Source organism: Odontesthes bonariensis, chromosome 15, assembly GCF_027942865.1.
Source record: "Odontesthes bonariensis isolate fOdoBon6 chromosome 15, fOdoBon6.hap1, whole genome shotgun sequence".
Lineage (NCBI taxonomy): Eukaryota > Metazoa > Chordata > Actinopteri > Atheriniformes > Atherinopsidae > Odontesthes > Odontesthes bonariensis.
In genome coordinates this window covers 7,605,761-7,621,630 of record NC_134520.1, presented here as the reverse complement: position 1 = coordinate 7,621,630, position 15,870 = coordinate 7,605,761, and the positions used below count along the sequence as shown (strand labels likewise).

Sequence of the window (15,870 nt, the reverse complement as noted above, 5' to 3'; positions counted from 1 at the left end):
CAAATTGTATTCTTTAAGCAATAAAGGAATCATTTTTGTAGACAACTGTTCTGTGTTCTTTTTTTTATATTTTTTATTAGCTAATGCTGTAATGTTTCCATGTCTTACCCACATACTCTGCACACATGCTGTTTGATGGGAGCAGGGGGGCAAACTTCAGTGGAGCACTTTGCTTGACAGGACCACATAAGAACATGAGCATTTAAAATGTGCCTGCATTTGGGTTCTTTATTCTTGTTTTTGAAGGTTTTTCTCTCACCGGATTAATTGATAAGTACTCATTTTTATCTGCTTTGATTGCAGATGTTGGTGTTTGCAGAAACATTTAATCTGTAGATTTCCCCCAGTGCAACTGAACCAAGCTTTATTGTTTAGAGGTTTTTTTTAAAAACTACTGAAACCACGTGTCTGATTTCCTTTGTTCACACTATACAATCTGCTGCTTGGCCACAAAATTCTTTAATCGGCACAGGACACACATCTACCTCATGCCATGAGGTTCAAAGGAGTGCCGGGCAGAGCCACAGGTTAGATGAGCCTCAACAACACTGTTTTTGCCGTGTTTGTACCTCTTCTCAAGGAGATTAGACTCAAGTTTCATTTGAAATAACACAATTTGATGAATCTGTTGAAATTAGAAATGAAGAAAGAATTCATTTGACAAAATTCCTAATGTTCTTTTTTAAGGCTTTATTAATTTTGTTTATTGTTTGTGTCATTTTCAACATTTTGTGTCATCTTTTATTATGTATTACCTTTTATAAGGCTACTTAGCTATTCTCCCCAAAGGCAGGCAACAGCTCTTTGGATTTCAAGCACTTTTAGCGTTACGGATAGTGAGAACTTCAAATCCCATGCAAACCCTCCGGCATCCTAAGTGTAAGATGCTTCAGGATGTCATATGGTCAGCAGGGGAAATGAAAACTTCTAGATCTTGAGAGTATGATTGCCTAAAACTAGGTCAACACTCAACTTGCAGCAGAGGAGGAGTTGCTTGTCTTTTTAGACAACTGTTTCCATTCTGCAGAGTATCAGTTTGACTGTTTTGTAGGATGTATTTGCTTGGCTGAGGATGATTTTTGCTCTCAGTTGCTCCATGGTCTTTGAGTGGATGTGCTTGCTACTGCCTGAAGATGCCCAGCAGGGGGCGTTCTCCTCCACGTTTCTCTGTTTTTCAAATATCTCATGGCCGGTATCTCAGTCACAACTAAAGTTTTCTCTGCACTTTCGTGCACAGTAATACTATATCTTCCACCAACATATTATATAGGACCAAAGCCAAAGGACTCAACTTTCAGTGTAAATGGTGGAAGGCTGGACTCATTTGTTCTCATATCTGATATTTTTGACATATTTGAGTCAGAGGTTGATGCATTTTGCTCCTGCAGTGGACTGCTTCAAGCATTGTAAAAGTTGCATGAATGTGGGTCTCTCAATGCTGTCCAAGGGTTTTCCTTAGTTGGCATTAAATACTACATTTTTTTGGTAAGTATTAAAACATGTATTTATTATGTATAGTGTATCTATGTTCATTTCCCCCCTATTTTGCATGGTTTAAATAATATAAAGAAAACAAGACAGAAAAGCTGCCTACTATTACCAATCTTACCAACTTTGGAAGGGTAGAATCTTCAGGTTTAGGGTTTTTGATGTTAGCAACTCATATTCAGCCTTGACTATCATCTTCCTGATCTTGAATCAAGTTAACTCCTTCAATTATTCTACAATCCCAAATCAAAAGAAATTGGAAAGTTATGTAGAAATGTAAAAGGGAAACAAAAAATTAAGTTAATAAAAAAAAAAAGAAAATTCAGTGATTATTAGATTTATTTTGACTTTATTCTATTACTGAGACTAAGTCCCCAAGAAATGTGATGTTTTGTATCATAAACCACTTTTGCATTTCAGGCCTACAATATATTTCAAATGGAGTTGTGATAATAAAGCGTTTTCCTTTATTTCTAAGTTAATGTGCTGAAGCACTGAGCTTCAGGAGCAAACCATGTGTAACTGTCATTGTACTTACCATGAGAAGAGAATTTGTATGTGCTGAATGCCATACACAAAATAACCCCATAAAGAAGAAGTATGTGAATTTTAACTCTCACAATCATATAAGACAGAATGTAATCAGAAAAAAAATGCATGTAAGCTATATTTGAAGCATTTTTGTTCTAATAAAATATCATTCTTTTTCACATAGTTCATGGTGAGTGATACCTCTCTTAGGATAACAGACTAGATATGCTTATCTTTGAAGAGAGAAAAACACCAAATTTACACTGTATATCAAGAAGATGCTGTATAAAACAGAAAAGGAAAAAAAAAACTTAAAGTACCTGAGCTCTGAAAGAAAACATCGCTCTATGGGTTATTGCATTTGGTCAATGATTTCCCTTGGTAAAGACATGCATATTATCATTTTCAGTTTTGCATTGATTTACATACAACCTAACTGATATCTGTATACAACTAAAGAAGGAAAATCGCAATTTGGCTGTATACTAACTACACGGTACAGTGTTCAGAGTGGTGTCAAGTGTTAAGATCATAGAAAGGTCACCAGAGCTGCCGGAGGGGGGCGCTGTTGTGAGTTCAATTTAGAGAGAATCAGCCCAGCAGCTCCACAGTCTGCCGTCACTGTGTGCCTCACCTCGCCACGGCTGAATGTGCGTCTGACCCAGTCTAACTTTTCAGTCGACATTTTATGCGAGCGCAGAAGCGTCTAGGAATTATTCTATGGCTCGACTTTGAAAAACAAAAGACAAACAGAAAGTCCATTGGAGTCGAGAGGTCAGGTGAGAATCAGCACAGAGATTACATTTAGAATCTTTCTTTCTAGCAATTTGTGGACATGAATGTTGCAGTTTAAATAATGGTACATTGTGAGTTCCAGTTCAAACACATATCCAAACAGCAAACAAGAGGCTAGGGTGATTAAAATAAAAAATATATGTATATACAGTATGTGTATCAGGTTGCTTTAAAGGCTTTTAAAGGAACTTTTAAAAGGAACGTCGGTTTTAAAGGCTGGTATATACACTAAGCAGACAGGAAGCTGGGATATAAAGACGAGACAGTCACTTACCTCTCTGTGATGCCAAGGTAGAGATAATTAACTTGTTAAATTCTTTGGAATCGTAATAAAATGTCTGACAGATCTATGTATAAATGATGACATATTGTAGGTCTATTTGATGGAAAGCGTACGAGCTATTCTGGAACCTGCACTACCCATTTATAGCTTTGATTGCATTGAATGATACAAATATGGAATTAGAAATAAACTATATGTGTGTATCACACATGAAAACACTTGATTGTGGATACTCAAAGGAAGTTACAGCATGTCCACAGTGGAAACATCAAAGCAGATTTAAATTTCTTTGTATTATGTCTTATTGTAGACTCACTGTCACCTCCCTTCAGCTGATGGAAAGCGTTGATCTGCAATTCTGAAACATTTGTGGTTAGTTGAATGTAATCAGTGTCTAAAACCTAGAACACAGATTTTGAAAAGATCACTCAAGCTATTTTTTTTGCAATCGTAAGCCTGTCTTCAGACTGCAGTATCTTCAAACAAAGTCTATTGACACCTTAAAGCCCCCCTCCACTCACCCCACTGTGTATAAGGATGTATTTTCAGACACTTCCCGCAATTCCCGGCATAACACCGCCAGTACCTGATCGCTGCTCACTTCCATCGTGGCTGATTTGGTGTTTTGTGGGGACTTTAGTAGTGCGTTGACCATTCTGTGCTTTTTAGGACAACATGTTTTTATGTTATTGTATAAACATGTTTTAAACAGAATTTGTGTTCACAGCATCTCAAGTTCATAATGTGATTCTTGTGTAACTCTTAAGCTGACTAAGTGTTTTCAAAGTGAGTGTTTGTGTGACACATTTTTCTCAGCTTTTAGAATATCCTGTCATGGTTTGTGACTTCACTTTAGTGGGGTCATGGTGCTGATGTGGGTTAGGGTCAGGTTGCCTGGTTATCCTGCAGCCACTGGTGCAGACCTTAGCGTGGTTTAATCTTGTGAAAGTGTTGTCCCCCTCCCCTCCTTCTATCCCTTGACTCAAATTCCATGCCCTGCCTCAGGGCAACTTCTCTATGCGTCACTGCTCTGGTCACAAATGCTTCTACTCAACATAGCAGAGCCGCCACCGTCTCCCTCCAGCCCTGTTTGTCCACAGCTATGTGTGAAAAATGTTGTCCTGCTTTGACACACGTCAGAAGCCTCTCAGCCTCCTAACAGGAGCGTGTCACAGTGATAAAGGGATTAGACACTCACTGACTATGAGGGGAATATGTCACAAGTAGTAAACCTGCTTAGTGTACGACGCAGGAACTGCTTATCACCAAGCGATGTAAGGCTTTCACAATGGGCTCTAATCAGTTCTACTCACTGATTTTACTCACTTTGATTTTTAAATAGCCAACTCTGTGCCTTCTGTGAAATTGCAGTGTCTTTTGTTTTTTATTTGTGACAGTGGTGCAGTGGACATGTGTCTTCATACTACAAAATTGTGGAGGGAAATCATTTAAGCAATTTAATAATTAACTTATAAAAGACATATACGTTTTCTCTTCCAGTGTGCGGATTTCTTGCTTTTCTTGTGTTCTATTTTATAGACAGACCTCTTAGGTTTTAAACTGTTATGTAATTGAGCTGAACATCAGAGCGTAATTAGAAATGCCTAATTGCAAAAGGATAGCAGGTAAGATATGACTGTCATCGCTCCAACACAGACTGTTCTTATCTTTTTGGAGTAAATGTGAAAGGTGAGGACAACAAAATTTGCTTTTGGAAGGGATTGAAAAAATCGGCTTCACAGGGATATGGATGCTAATGTCAAAAAGATGTTTGCCACAGTTAACATGACAGCACCACAGATGAAATGAGCCTTCTGTGGCTTTTGTAATGTATGATACTTTGTTATATGGTTGCCACAGACACACTTGCCATAAGTGGATTATTTATTCTTACTGTCAGTTCCCCATCCAGCTTTGAATCAAGGCAATTTGATGAGAGGTCACACTTTTAAACCACAGACCTGTATGATTAAATGTTTAATTTCAAAGGAAAGTTTTAATCAAATTTATTTAAGAACAAGAGCAACGGAAGCCATCTATGTTAAACTAGATAGACCATCTTTAAACAGAGGAGTTGGCAGCCTTGACTCTCCTCTCCGGGCAGTTTCACAACCATTCACACGTTGGATCTTGTGACCAAAACATGCTTGGTCAGGCAAGTAAACAATGACTCAAACAACCCACATGAAGGTCAGATGAGTCAGTGATCAACCAATTGTGAACGCTCGTTTAACTGCTTATAAGTCAAAACTCCCTACAAACTAGTTTCAGATCTAGTTTTTTCAGATCTTTAGATCTAGTTTCAGATCTAAAGAAGCCTCTTCGAATGAGAGGTTAAACATCTTCAAGAGCCTGGAAAAAAAAGCTTTCTTTAAGCTCGTAGAAGAACCAAAGTGCAGTCACCCTTCATCCAGTTAAAACTCTCATGAAACAGCAAGCAGTGTGCTAGATGCAGAATCCAGATTTCCTTTAAAAACCGAAGCAGCAGTTAGAAGGTCTTGCCCTTTACCAAGAAGCTCACTCTGCTTTGTTTGTTGAGCTATAACGGCCTGACAAGGCTCTGCCCACATTGCATTATCAGCTCTGGTAAAATTGAAAATTTGAGAGATTGTTTAAATAAAAAAACTGTGTACGTCTTTTCCCTATACCCCCGACTTCTCCATAACTAGTGGGATACTAATCTACCCACTTTTACTTTTTTCTTGGTGGTGAAAACTCTGTTCTAATACTCATTATTCTCAGTAAATGTGTTTTTACCACATGAAGAATAAAACAGAGGAATGGCAACAAACTCTACTGATGAAATATTTGGAGCTGAAAATGCTGCCTCGCTGTTGCTCGGTCCGTCCTTGTGGCAGGATGTCCTTGCAGCCATTTTTTTCCTCACTGCCTGCAGAGTGTGACAGTCATCTGTTTGAGTCATGCTCTGCCTGATCTCACTTTGTGGGACCTGCCATTTTCCTGCTGCAGGATATTTATAAGCATATGCTTTCTTGTGCAGTTCAGCATGATGTGCAACTTAACTGACACATTCTACAAAGCAACTCCAGGTCCCTGTGGTACATCCGTGCATCAAGGGACTGACCCTCTTGATAAAGTCATTGCCATAAACGTTATTATCTTTATGCTTCCACTACTTCCTGTGATTGAATTATTCACTGACTTGTAGTCAGTTTGGTTGGTATATGTAACTTGCATATCCTGACTTTAGTGCCCGTGTTTATCTGGACATGGATATTATCAGAAATTTTGCACATGTTGGATCTTGAAAGACCTCGCACCAAAACTTGATCCCGTGCAGCTACAGCTGACCAAACCATTCCACAACATCTAATCTAGTCTAGTCTAGTTTCATGACCCTGGTACACAAGGCCTGCTGCCTGTTCAGAGCTCAGTGTGCACACTAATGACCCATGATTTTTGCTGAGACCTTTGATGATGTAGATGACACGGTGGCAGTACTGTGCCTCCTTAGACTTGGAGTTAGCCTGAGCCTGACTTAATGGATCTGCAGCTTCATTACTGACAGTCCTGACCGAGTGCACTTCCTGGAACATCTCTGGTTGCAGCACTCCATGTGTGAATCTGAAGGGAAGCATATTGGAGCCTATTGCTCAAAATAATTTTTGTCTGTCTTGTTGTATCTTGTTTTGTTTTTGGTTTATTAAGCGTTTCATGGTAACAACACATTTTTTTTGTATTTTTAGTGTTAGATATGAATATGTAATAGTGCTCTAGTATTGGACTGGCTGTAGTTTGATGACTTATGCCATAGTGATACTGTTACAAGTGGGTTACAGTTTGTGTAAAACTCTTTTTTTAGAGGAACTCCACAACCTCGCAAACCAACTTTAATAATCTATTATCAAAATCCCCTGAAATTTCAAATATCAAAATACAGGTATTAATGTAAATTAGGCGAGTCTGAAACATGTTAGATTAAGCAGAAATACAGTGTCAGTGACCTGTCACAGCAGCCAGCTGGAGCGAAGCTTTCCACAGAGTCCATGCGTCTTTTGCATCATATGCAACATTAATAATTGCAATTACAGACATCAATGACAGCTCACGTGTGTCGGACGTCCCAGTGCTGCAAATAAAACCAATTTCATATATTAGGCTTTTTATTAGTTTATTAGTTTTAAATCAATAAGTGAACAGTGTTTGTCTATGTTTGTCGCTCCTTTTTGTGTAATAAACTATCCATCCATTTTTTATACCCGCTGAATCCGCCGGTTGGGTCACGGGGAGCCTGTCCCATTGGTCATCGGGCGAGAGGCGGGGTACACCCTGGACAGGCCACCAGTCCATCACAGGGCCACAGAGACAAACAACCACAACCACACACACAATCCTAAGGACAATTTTGGAGACACCAATTAACCTAACATGCATGTTTTTTGGACAGTGGGAGGAAGCCGGAGTACCCGGAGAGAACCCACACTTACACAGGGAGAACATGCAAACTCCACACAGAAAGGCGCCAGCTGGGAGTTGAACCTGGAACCTTCTTGCTGTGAGGCGACGGTGCTAACCACCACACCACCGTGCAGCCCGTGTAATAAAGTATTTGAATATAATTAATTTGCTTTTGGAGTGGTTTTGAATATTACCACGGACTCATGACATTGTCAGGATCTGACGGTATCCGACACACCTACATGACAGCTGTTACACGCACAAAACAGATTTATAGTAAAATAGTAACAACACAGCCCTTATGGATGGATCCTGAGTGCCATCATCTTTTAGTTTTAGTTTTAAAATCTGCAATAAGCCCACATCCACCTGATCCTGCCCTCTGACTTTAGATTTGACCCTTAAATTATCATTCAGTATCAATTTAATATCATGCAAACATCACAAGCTTTGAAGAATAACAGGCAGAGAGAGAGAGTGGGGGGGGCTTTGATTATGCTTTTAAAGACTGTATCCCATCTGTACACATGTCTTAAAACATGTAAAATGCATGAACAGAAAGAAGGGACTGTTACCTGTTGAGTACGCATATTTCCTTATATGGAAAGCCTTGTTGGAATGGTGGGACGTTTGCATGTTGGAATGGCGGGATGTTGCAGGGCTCTACTCCGAATCGCCCCCCAAACCCCTCCCCCTCTGTGGACGAGGTTGTGCACGTGAGTTCACACTAGTGTGAGCGCACACAAGCTGGGGCAGACTCACACTCAGCAGCGTGTGCACAAGCTGTGATTGACAGGTAGGATTCCTCCACCCTAACTTGATTGGTTAAAAACAGCCGGGAGCGCTCGGTTTTTGCAAGCATGATTACAGGCTTCAGAGGGAGCTACAGATTTCGTTATTTTTCCTAAACAGCCTATTTAATATTCTACTTCCAGAATCCCATGACAGTTCAAGCTAATATGACTAAAAAAAAGTTGCCGACCGCAGCTTTAAAGGAACAATGTATTGTATATGTTACTAGAAAAAAAAAAGCTGTATAAGCAGTAGCCTACATTCCTGATCCTGGAAAAAAACATAAAAATAATATAAATAAAGTTGAAAGCTTTGCACCGTTAAAGCTTTGGGGTGTTGTGTTTGCAGTTGATAAATATGTGTAGCACAAGTGAACTCTCTTTCTAGACAACATGGACTGACACTCACAGCTCGTTATCTGGCGCAACAAGATGCTCCTATTCAGTAACATTCTGGTTTACACTGATTTGATTTGATTTGATTTGATTTGATTTGATTTGATTTGATTTGATTTGATATTCAGTAACATTCTGGTTTACACTGTCGGTAGTTAACAAATACCGATAGTCCTCAATTTTTTTTACTTTGTGCAGTCTCTGTTTGGCCGGTCTTTGTGCTGGATAAAGAGGTGTAAGGAGTCCAGAATTAGTTCCTGCAGCAATGTCTCAGTGAAACCCAGAATATCGTATTTCTGATAAAACAGTCCTCTTTGGTTTCACAGTGACCCCATCTGTACACGCACAATTATTCAATGAGTACAGCACAATAAAATTCAAGAAGCCAAATTAACACCGTCTTTGTCTGCGCTTGTCCACTTTATTGCCAGTTTGAGCGGTGAAATGGTTTAAACATATCTTTTTGAACTTCTCTGCATTTGGGATCTCATTTCAGACATTACTATCAATACTTTGCCTTTGGAAAGCTAAGTCAGTTATAACAGATGATAGAAAGTGCGGGAATCTCTAAAGGAGCAAAGCATCCAAGCAACAAAATTATTTTTGTAAAAAATGAAAAAAAAAGTTCAGTTGAAAATGTGAAAAGCTAATAACTCTTAGGTTATAAGTTCTTTGTGGAGAAACACGAGTGATGAAAGCAAATAAATGTTAGAAAGTACTGAACTCTATTTTGGACTGATTTCTGCAGTTCACATCAAATTCTGCCTCCACTAGGTTGCTGACACACAGAAGGTCGTCAGACCAAAGATAGATTATACTCCACCCACAACAGTTGGCAGTCAGTGCTCAACATTTGATGAAGAAAGTGGTGTCAGTGAACAGGCATTCATCACACTCTGGAGGCTCAAGCCCTCTTGTTTACCCTGTCTTGGAATAATTACCCATATTCACACAAATCCATCAGTGTTTATGATTGTCTCACAGTTTACTTAGCCCCCATGGTAAATTAGTTACATTTCCTTTGCTTTCTCTTTCCAGATTTAAGCCGAGCACGCAGACAGGAACAAAGGAACATGCTCCTCGAGAACATGTCCCACACAGGTCAGTGTGTTTGTTGCCACTGGTGTTCTCAGCTTTTGCTATAATTGTAGGGCAGCTCCAGTTGCTTCCCTACATATTGCTTCCCCAGCTTATCCATTATTATTCAGGCCTGGTTCCATCAAGTATTTCATACATCCAGTCCAACTGTGAGGACCGTCTGTGAGGTGCTGCCCTCCGGAGCTTGAAACAGGGTTTACAGTACTGTGGCAGAGACGGAACAAAATCTCCTGACTGCTGAAGTTTTTTCTCATACTTTGAAAGAGAAATCTGTTATATTTGAAGAGTATTACTCTGCCCATCACTTGTATTAGCTTACAAGCCAGGAGGAGTGTTGTATATGAACATATATTAGGGTTGCCTTATTGTTAAGCACCAAATGTAATAATGTCTAAAACTAAATATCTCAAAAATCTTGGACATATTTACTAGATTGTTTGATTTCATGTCTTTAATATCCTGATAATATATTTATGAGGATTTTATTTGCAAACGGGTCTTTGTTTTCAAGGTTAAAGCTACACAGTAGACAATGCTCTGTATAAACTGCATCATTTAATAATCTTTTGATTATTAGTAAAGTCGTTTACTACAAAGGAAGCTTGTACTTTACAATCTTTATTGTGACCGTCAATTATTTGAAAATTTTTATCATTTCAAATCATAATACTTTTTTGTTCAACTTGACAAACATTTCCCATTCTACAGATATTAATTTCTGCATTAAAGAAAGTGTAGGATAGTTGATAAACTGAGAATAAGAATAGGTAAAGAAAAAAGAAACACAGCTAGAGAGCAATTCGGACAGACAGTGGAGTTAGAAAGTGGACTGAAACAAATAAATGTTTAAATAAAAGATAGTAACACATAAATGAATGAATAATTCCCCACATGGTGGCAGTATTGGGCAGCCTATTAGTTCATTTAAAGCGCTTAAGTCTGAGATAATATCCTAAATGGTCACACTAAACAGTTGTTAAAATGACCCACTTTAATTAAACAGAAAACTTTTTCTCTAATGCAATTGAAACATTATGAATCAGAATCAGTTCAATGCCTGAATCAGTTCAAAGTGGCGCCTGTTGATGACGTCATCACACTAGATGCGTGTGTAGAAAGCCCCTGATAGCCCCCAATAACAACAACATGGCAGCTCTGAACTAACAGTGCAATAGTACGTGCTCATTCATTCATTCGGCTTAAAGTATTGGTGAAATAAAGACAGATAATGCCTTATTTAGAGGCTGTATTGTCAATGCCCTGTTCACTCCTGTTATATGGATATACGCGGATCTTGAGTGATCTAAATAGCGTCCGAAGGACACCGATTTCACCAAACTGTTATTGGTGAGTAGATGAACGTATTTTATACCAGAAATAAGGTCCAGGTTTAAAAAAAAACGAACTTCCCCTTTAAGCATTCTTGCACGTACCCCTCTGTTTCCATTTGGGTTGGAATTTTCTTGTGTGAAGAACATTCATCTTAGGTTTCATATTGACCCCATCTGTACATACACAGTTATTCAAACATAGTCTTCATATTCATGTAGGAGTACAGCATGAGAAAATCCAAGAAGTCAGATTAAATTAAATACATACTACATGCAGGGCAGTCAAAATTGCAAACCAACCAACAAAACAAACAAAGCTTTAGAATAAGTATTAAGTAAAAAGAAAGCAAAATTCTTAAGGCTGTGTGTGCAATTTTGAACTAAACTAAAAGTGACCCAGTTGATGCAGCTGTTATAAAAAGGCCCTTTTTTTCTTCTTCAGTGTGCAGGTGTGTTGCTAATTGGCTGCAGGGCCTCTGCCTGTTGTGCATAGTTGGCAGAAACAGAAGGCTGCCAGCTGAAGAGCTTACATGATAATTAATAAAACAATTTTTAATAATTTTACAAGTGTGTTTACAAGTGTAAGAGGTCTACACATTTACTGAGTTATTGTCACACCTAAGGGAGATCCCGGGCTTCAGGATTTAGAACAAGCCTGTGAAACATGTCCTCCATCCTGTTTTAGAAGCATCTGCTCATATATGGACATCCTCCCTTCTTCTGGTTGCACACACACACACACTTCTAAAAAAAAAAAAAAGAAGCTTCCTCTTGAGTAGTGAGTAGGAGTGTGTGATTGTGTATATTACACAATCACACACTCCTACTCATACGGGTTAGTTATGGGCAGAGGCGGGAGTGGCTGTTCTCATTCAGGAACTAGTGTGGTTAATGCTCATTTGATCACAAGTTTTGATGGCTTCCTTTCATAACCAGCAAACCAGCACTGGTTGTGTGTATTTTGGCTTGATTTATTTATTTATAATCTTGTTTTTGTTGGAAGCAAATTCTGTCCATAACCATATATTCAGACTGATGTCCTATATCTGCATGTGAGGCTCTTCCTTTCTTTCATACCACGCATACCACACTTCAAACTGCTCCTGGAAGTGGTGGGGAAAAAACTTTTTTTGATCTGTAGGACAAAGAATGAAATAAATTCAAGACCTTTGATTTGTACATGCCATACCCTTTTCAGCGTTCCTCTGTTCCCTGTAACAGGAACATCTGTGTTGCTTGTAAAAATAAATCTTACACTAACAAAGATTTATGTAGATGTAATTCTGGGAATTCAAAGCAGGATCAGTGTTTCTCTGGGTGGCCTTTGAGAGCGCTGGGTGCATGTGGATATCACTTAGATTAGCTGTCCTGTCTGGAAAGCTACAATGTGGACACATGCTGACTTTGAAATAGGACAAACAGATTCATCAAGTTTTTGCCTCAGGGTAGTATTACGATGGTGTCTCTTAAAGTAATGGTTCGGAGTAGATTCATCCTAGGGTCATTTGAACCGTGACATCCAGCCAAGTAGCCCACCCTAAGTTTTTCCGATATTGGCTGAACATCAGCCGAGTTACTGAGTTATCCATGCATTTGGAAGTTTGTACATAGTCCAGGAGTTTATTATTATCAACACAAGCCTGATAGCTTCTCTGCTGCTAAAGCTGAGTCGACGTCACTTCCTTGATCTGGAAGCTTCAAAGTAAGATGAGGGTTGATCTACTACTGTAGACAACAAAGTATATGCTATATTCTACATGAATTTTTATGAATATTTATGTTGTAGAGTTGTGAATTTATTTTATCAATGGAGAAATTGAGCAGCCTTGCTTTGTTGTCTACAGTAGTAAATCAACCCTCATCTTACATTGAAGCTCCCAGATCAAGGAAGTGACATTGAAGCAGCTTTAGCAGCAGAGAAGCTATTAGGCTTGTGTTGATAATAATAAACTCCTAGACTATGTACAAACTTCCAAATGCATCGTTTTGTGAGTACAGACCATATTTGTACTACTGTAGAAGTTTGGTGTCATGGCATGTGATTTTAGTGTGGTAATTTTGGAGATACTGCCAGGGTCCATTAGCGCTTGTACTAAGCTATTCGGGATAACTCAGTAACTCGGCTGATGTTCAGCCAATATCGGAAAAACTTCGGGTGGGCTACTTGGCTGGATGTCACGGTTCAAATGTCCCAAGGGTGAATCTAGTCCGAACCATCACTTTAAGCCACTGGATTCTTCTTTTTTCTTTTTCAGCTGTAAAAGTATTTACAATGAGAACAATTTGCACTCAGTAAATACTTTGAATTAAACTACTGAGCCTATAAACAACATGTCTCCTGATGTCCTTCATGGTATCATAACAAAATGTGTAACATGGCTACATAGAAACATTTGCAAGACTGAATTATTATTGCAGTTTTAGATGTGTAATTACCATGTCACCCTCCTTTTTGTCCCCCTTGGGACATTATCAGCCCTCGCAACAACTGGGTCATGGCAGATCCTGTTTCCATGAATAGGATTTTCCCACAACTGCCTGCCAGGCTTTGACTTCACCTCTGTGTGTGAAAGGAACTGCAAGCACCACTTTTATGTATTATGTATGTAACAGTCCACTTCTGGTCAATTATCTTTAATTAGACTATAATAAATGATGACTGGATGGCCATGTGGCTGGATTTTTGCACAGACTTTCATGATCCTGTTAGGCCAAACCTCGACTGACTTCAATTTTTTCACCTGATGTCAGCTCAATGTTTTTATTGACTGAGAAAAAAATGCTCTTGTTTTGCATATCACCCTCTGTGTAAATTAGAAAGCTGCACAAATTGTAGAGCTGCTACAGCGAAGTAAAAAGATGAAAAAAAAAAAATGTAAAAAGAAATTAGAGGCTGATAAGTTATACAGCTCTCCATTTCTACATCTTCAGGCCTGCAACACATTGCAAAAGAAGCTTGGACAGAAAAGCTTTTACCACTTTGCAATGTTGCTATTCCATCTTACAACATTTAAAATCTCACAACATATTGTCTTTTTTTTCCTCAAGCTGACACAATTTTCTGAATCACCCCAGACAGACACTACAGCAACTTCTTTTTCTTCCATTGATTTTTATACCTCATTCAAGCTGATCATTTTAGGAGCTTGACCTGACCTAGTTTTTTAATGGGTAACATTTAAACTGTTACTTATATGGGCTACATTTCAAAGCAAATAACTTCAGCTTACCACTTCCAAATTACAACAAATGCAGCATCATCTAAAGTTGCTAAAATGAGCAAATATAGATAAATGTCCAAAGAAAGTTATTAATATTCAGTAAATATAATAATGGAAATTATTACCTTCAGGGCACCACTGATGTAAGTCAGAAGCTAATAACTGAAACCCAGTATCGGTCTCAAAATATGTTTACCTTTAAGTACTGTGAAACATCATTCACCTCGCGATAGTCCACACAGAACCGGATAGACCCATCCTTCTTGACCACCAGGACAATGGGGCTACCCCAGACACTGTGGGACTCCTCTATTACTCTCATATCCAACATAGCTTCAATTCTGCCTGAACCACTTTTATCTTGTGCTCAGGTAACCAATAGGGTCGTGAACGCACCGTTATGCCTGGGTGAGTCTCCACATGGTGTTGAATAAGGCTTGTGCGTCCTGGCAGGGGGGAGAACACATCAGCGTAACGCTGCTGCAACTGGGCTATGTCTGCTCTCTGGGACGGTGAGAGGTGGCTTTCACAAAGGAGCGAGGTGGGATTGGTCGATTTTGGTACCTCAGGCCTGTCACCAAGGAAACAGTCTCCGCCTCTCTCCACGCTTTAAGGAGGTTGAGGTGATAAATCTGTGTTGCACCTCCCCTGTCAGATCGCACAAGCTCATAATCAACGTCACCCACTCGTCGTGTGACCACAAATGGACCTTGCCACTTGGCGAGTAATTTTGAGCTGGAAGATGGGAGCAATACAAGCACTTTATCTCCCAGTGAAAATTGTCTTAACCTAGATCCTCTGTTGTACAGCCGCTGCTGACGTTCCTGGGACCGGAGCAAATTCTCACGTGACAACTGCCCTAGTGTGTGGACTTTTGCTCTCAGTTTCCAGGACGTACTGAACTTCGTTTTTACTTGGGGCTCGGACCTTCCTCCCAGCTTTCTTTAACTAGGTCCAACACACCGTATGGTTTTCTGCCAAAGAGCAGTTCAAAGGGAGAAAATCCCGTGGAGGCCTGGGGTACCTCGCGCACTGCAAACAGCAGAGGGTCTAGCCACCTGTCCCACTTACAACTATCATTGTGCACAAACTTACGGATCATGGACTTCAACGTCCTATTCAGGCGCTCAACAAGGCCATCAGTTTGAGGGTGGTAAACACTAGTTCGAATGGACTTGATTCCAAATCACATGTGCAGTTCTCTCAGTGTTTGTGACATAAATTGGGTGCCTTGATCAGTCAGGATCTCTTTCAGGATCCCGACTCGGGAGATAACTTGAAACAGTGCCTCTGCAACACCCTTTGCAGAGATGGTGCGCAGCGGCACTGCCTCTGGATATCGCGTTGCGTAATCCACCAGAACTAACACAAAGCGATATCCACATGCGCTTCGGTAAAATGGCCGATGAGATCCATCCCAATACGCTCAAATGGGACCTCGATCAGCGGTAATGGGCGCAAAGGCGCTCTCGGGATGGCCGGTTGGTTAACCAACTGGCATTCAGAGCAGGACGCAC

At 39.7% G+C, this 15,870-nt stretch overlaps 1 protein-coding gene across 1 annotated transcript in view; it reads left to right on the top strand.

The window, feature by feature from the left end:
• The first annotated feature begins 2,634 nt into the window (after positions 1-2,634).
• The window catches only part of gng12b (guanine nucleotide binding protein (G protein), gamma 12b), a 76,839-nt gene continuing 63,603 nt past the window's right edge, over positions 2,635-15,870 (top strand). Inside the window, 2 exon segments of the mRNA XM_075484897.1 lie at positions 2,635-2,793; positions 9,742-9,804. Coding sequence (XP_075341012.1) covers positions 2,708-2,793; positions 9,742-9,804 — 149 coding nt within the window. The 5' untranslated portion in view covers positions 2,635-2,707.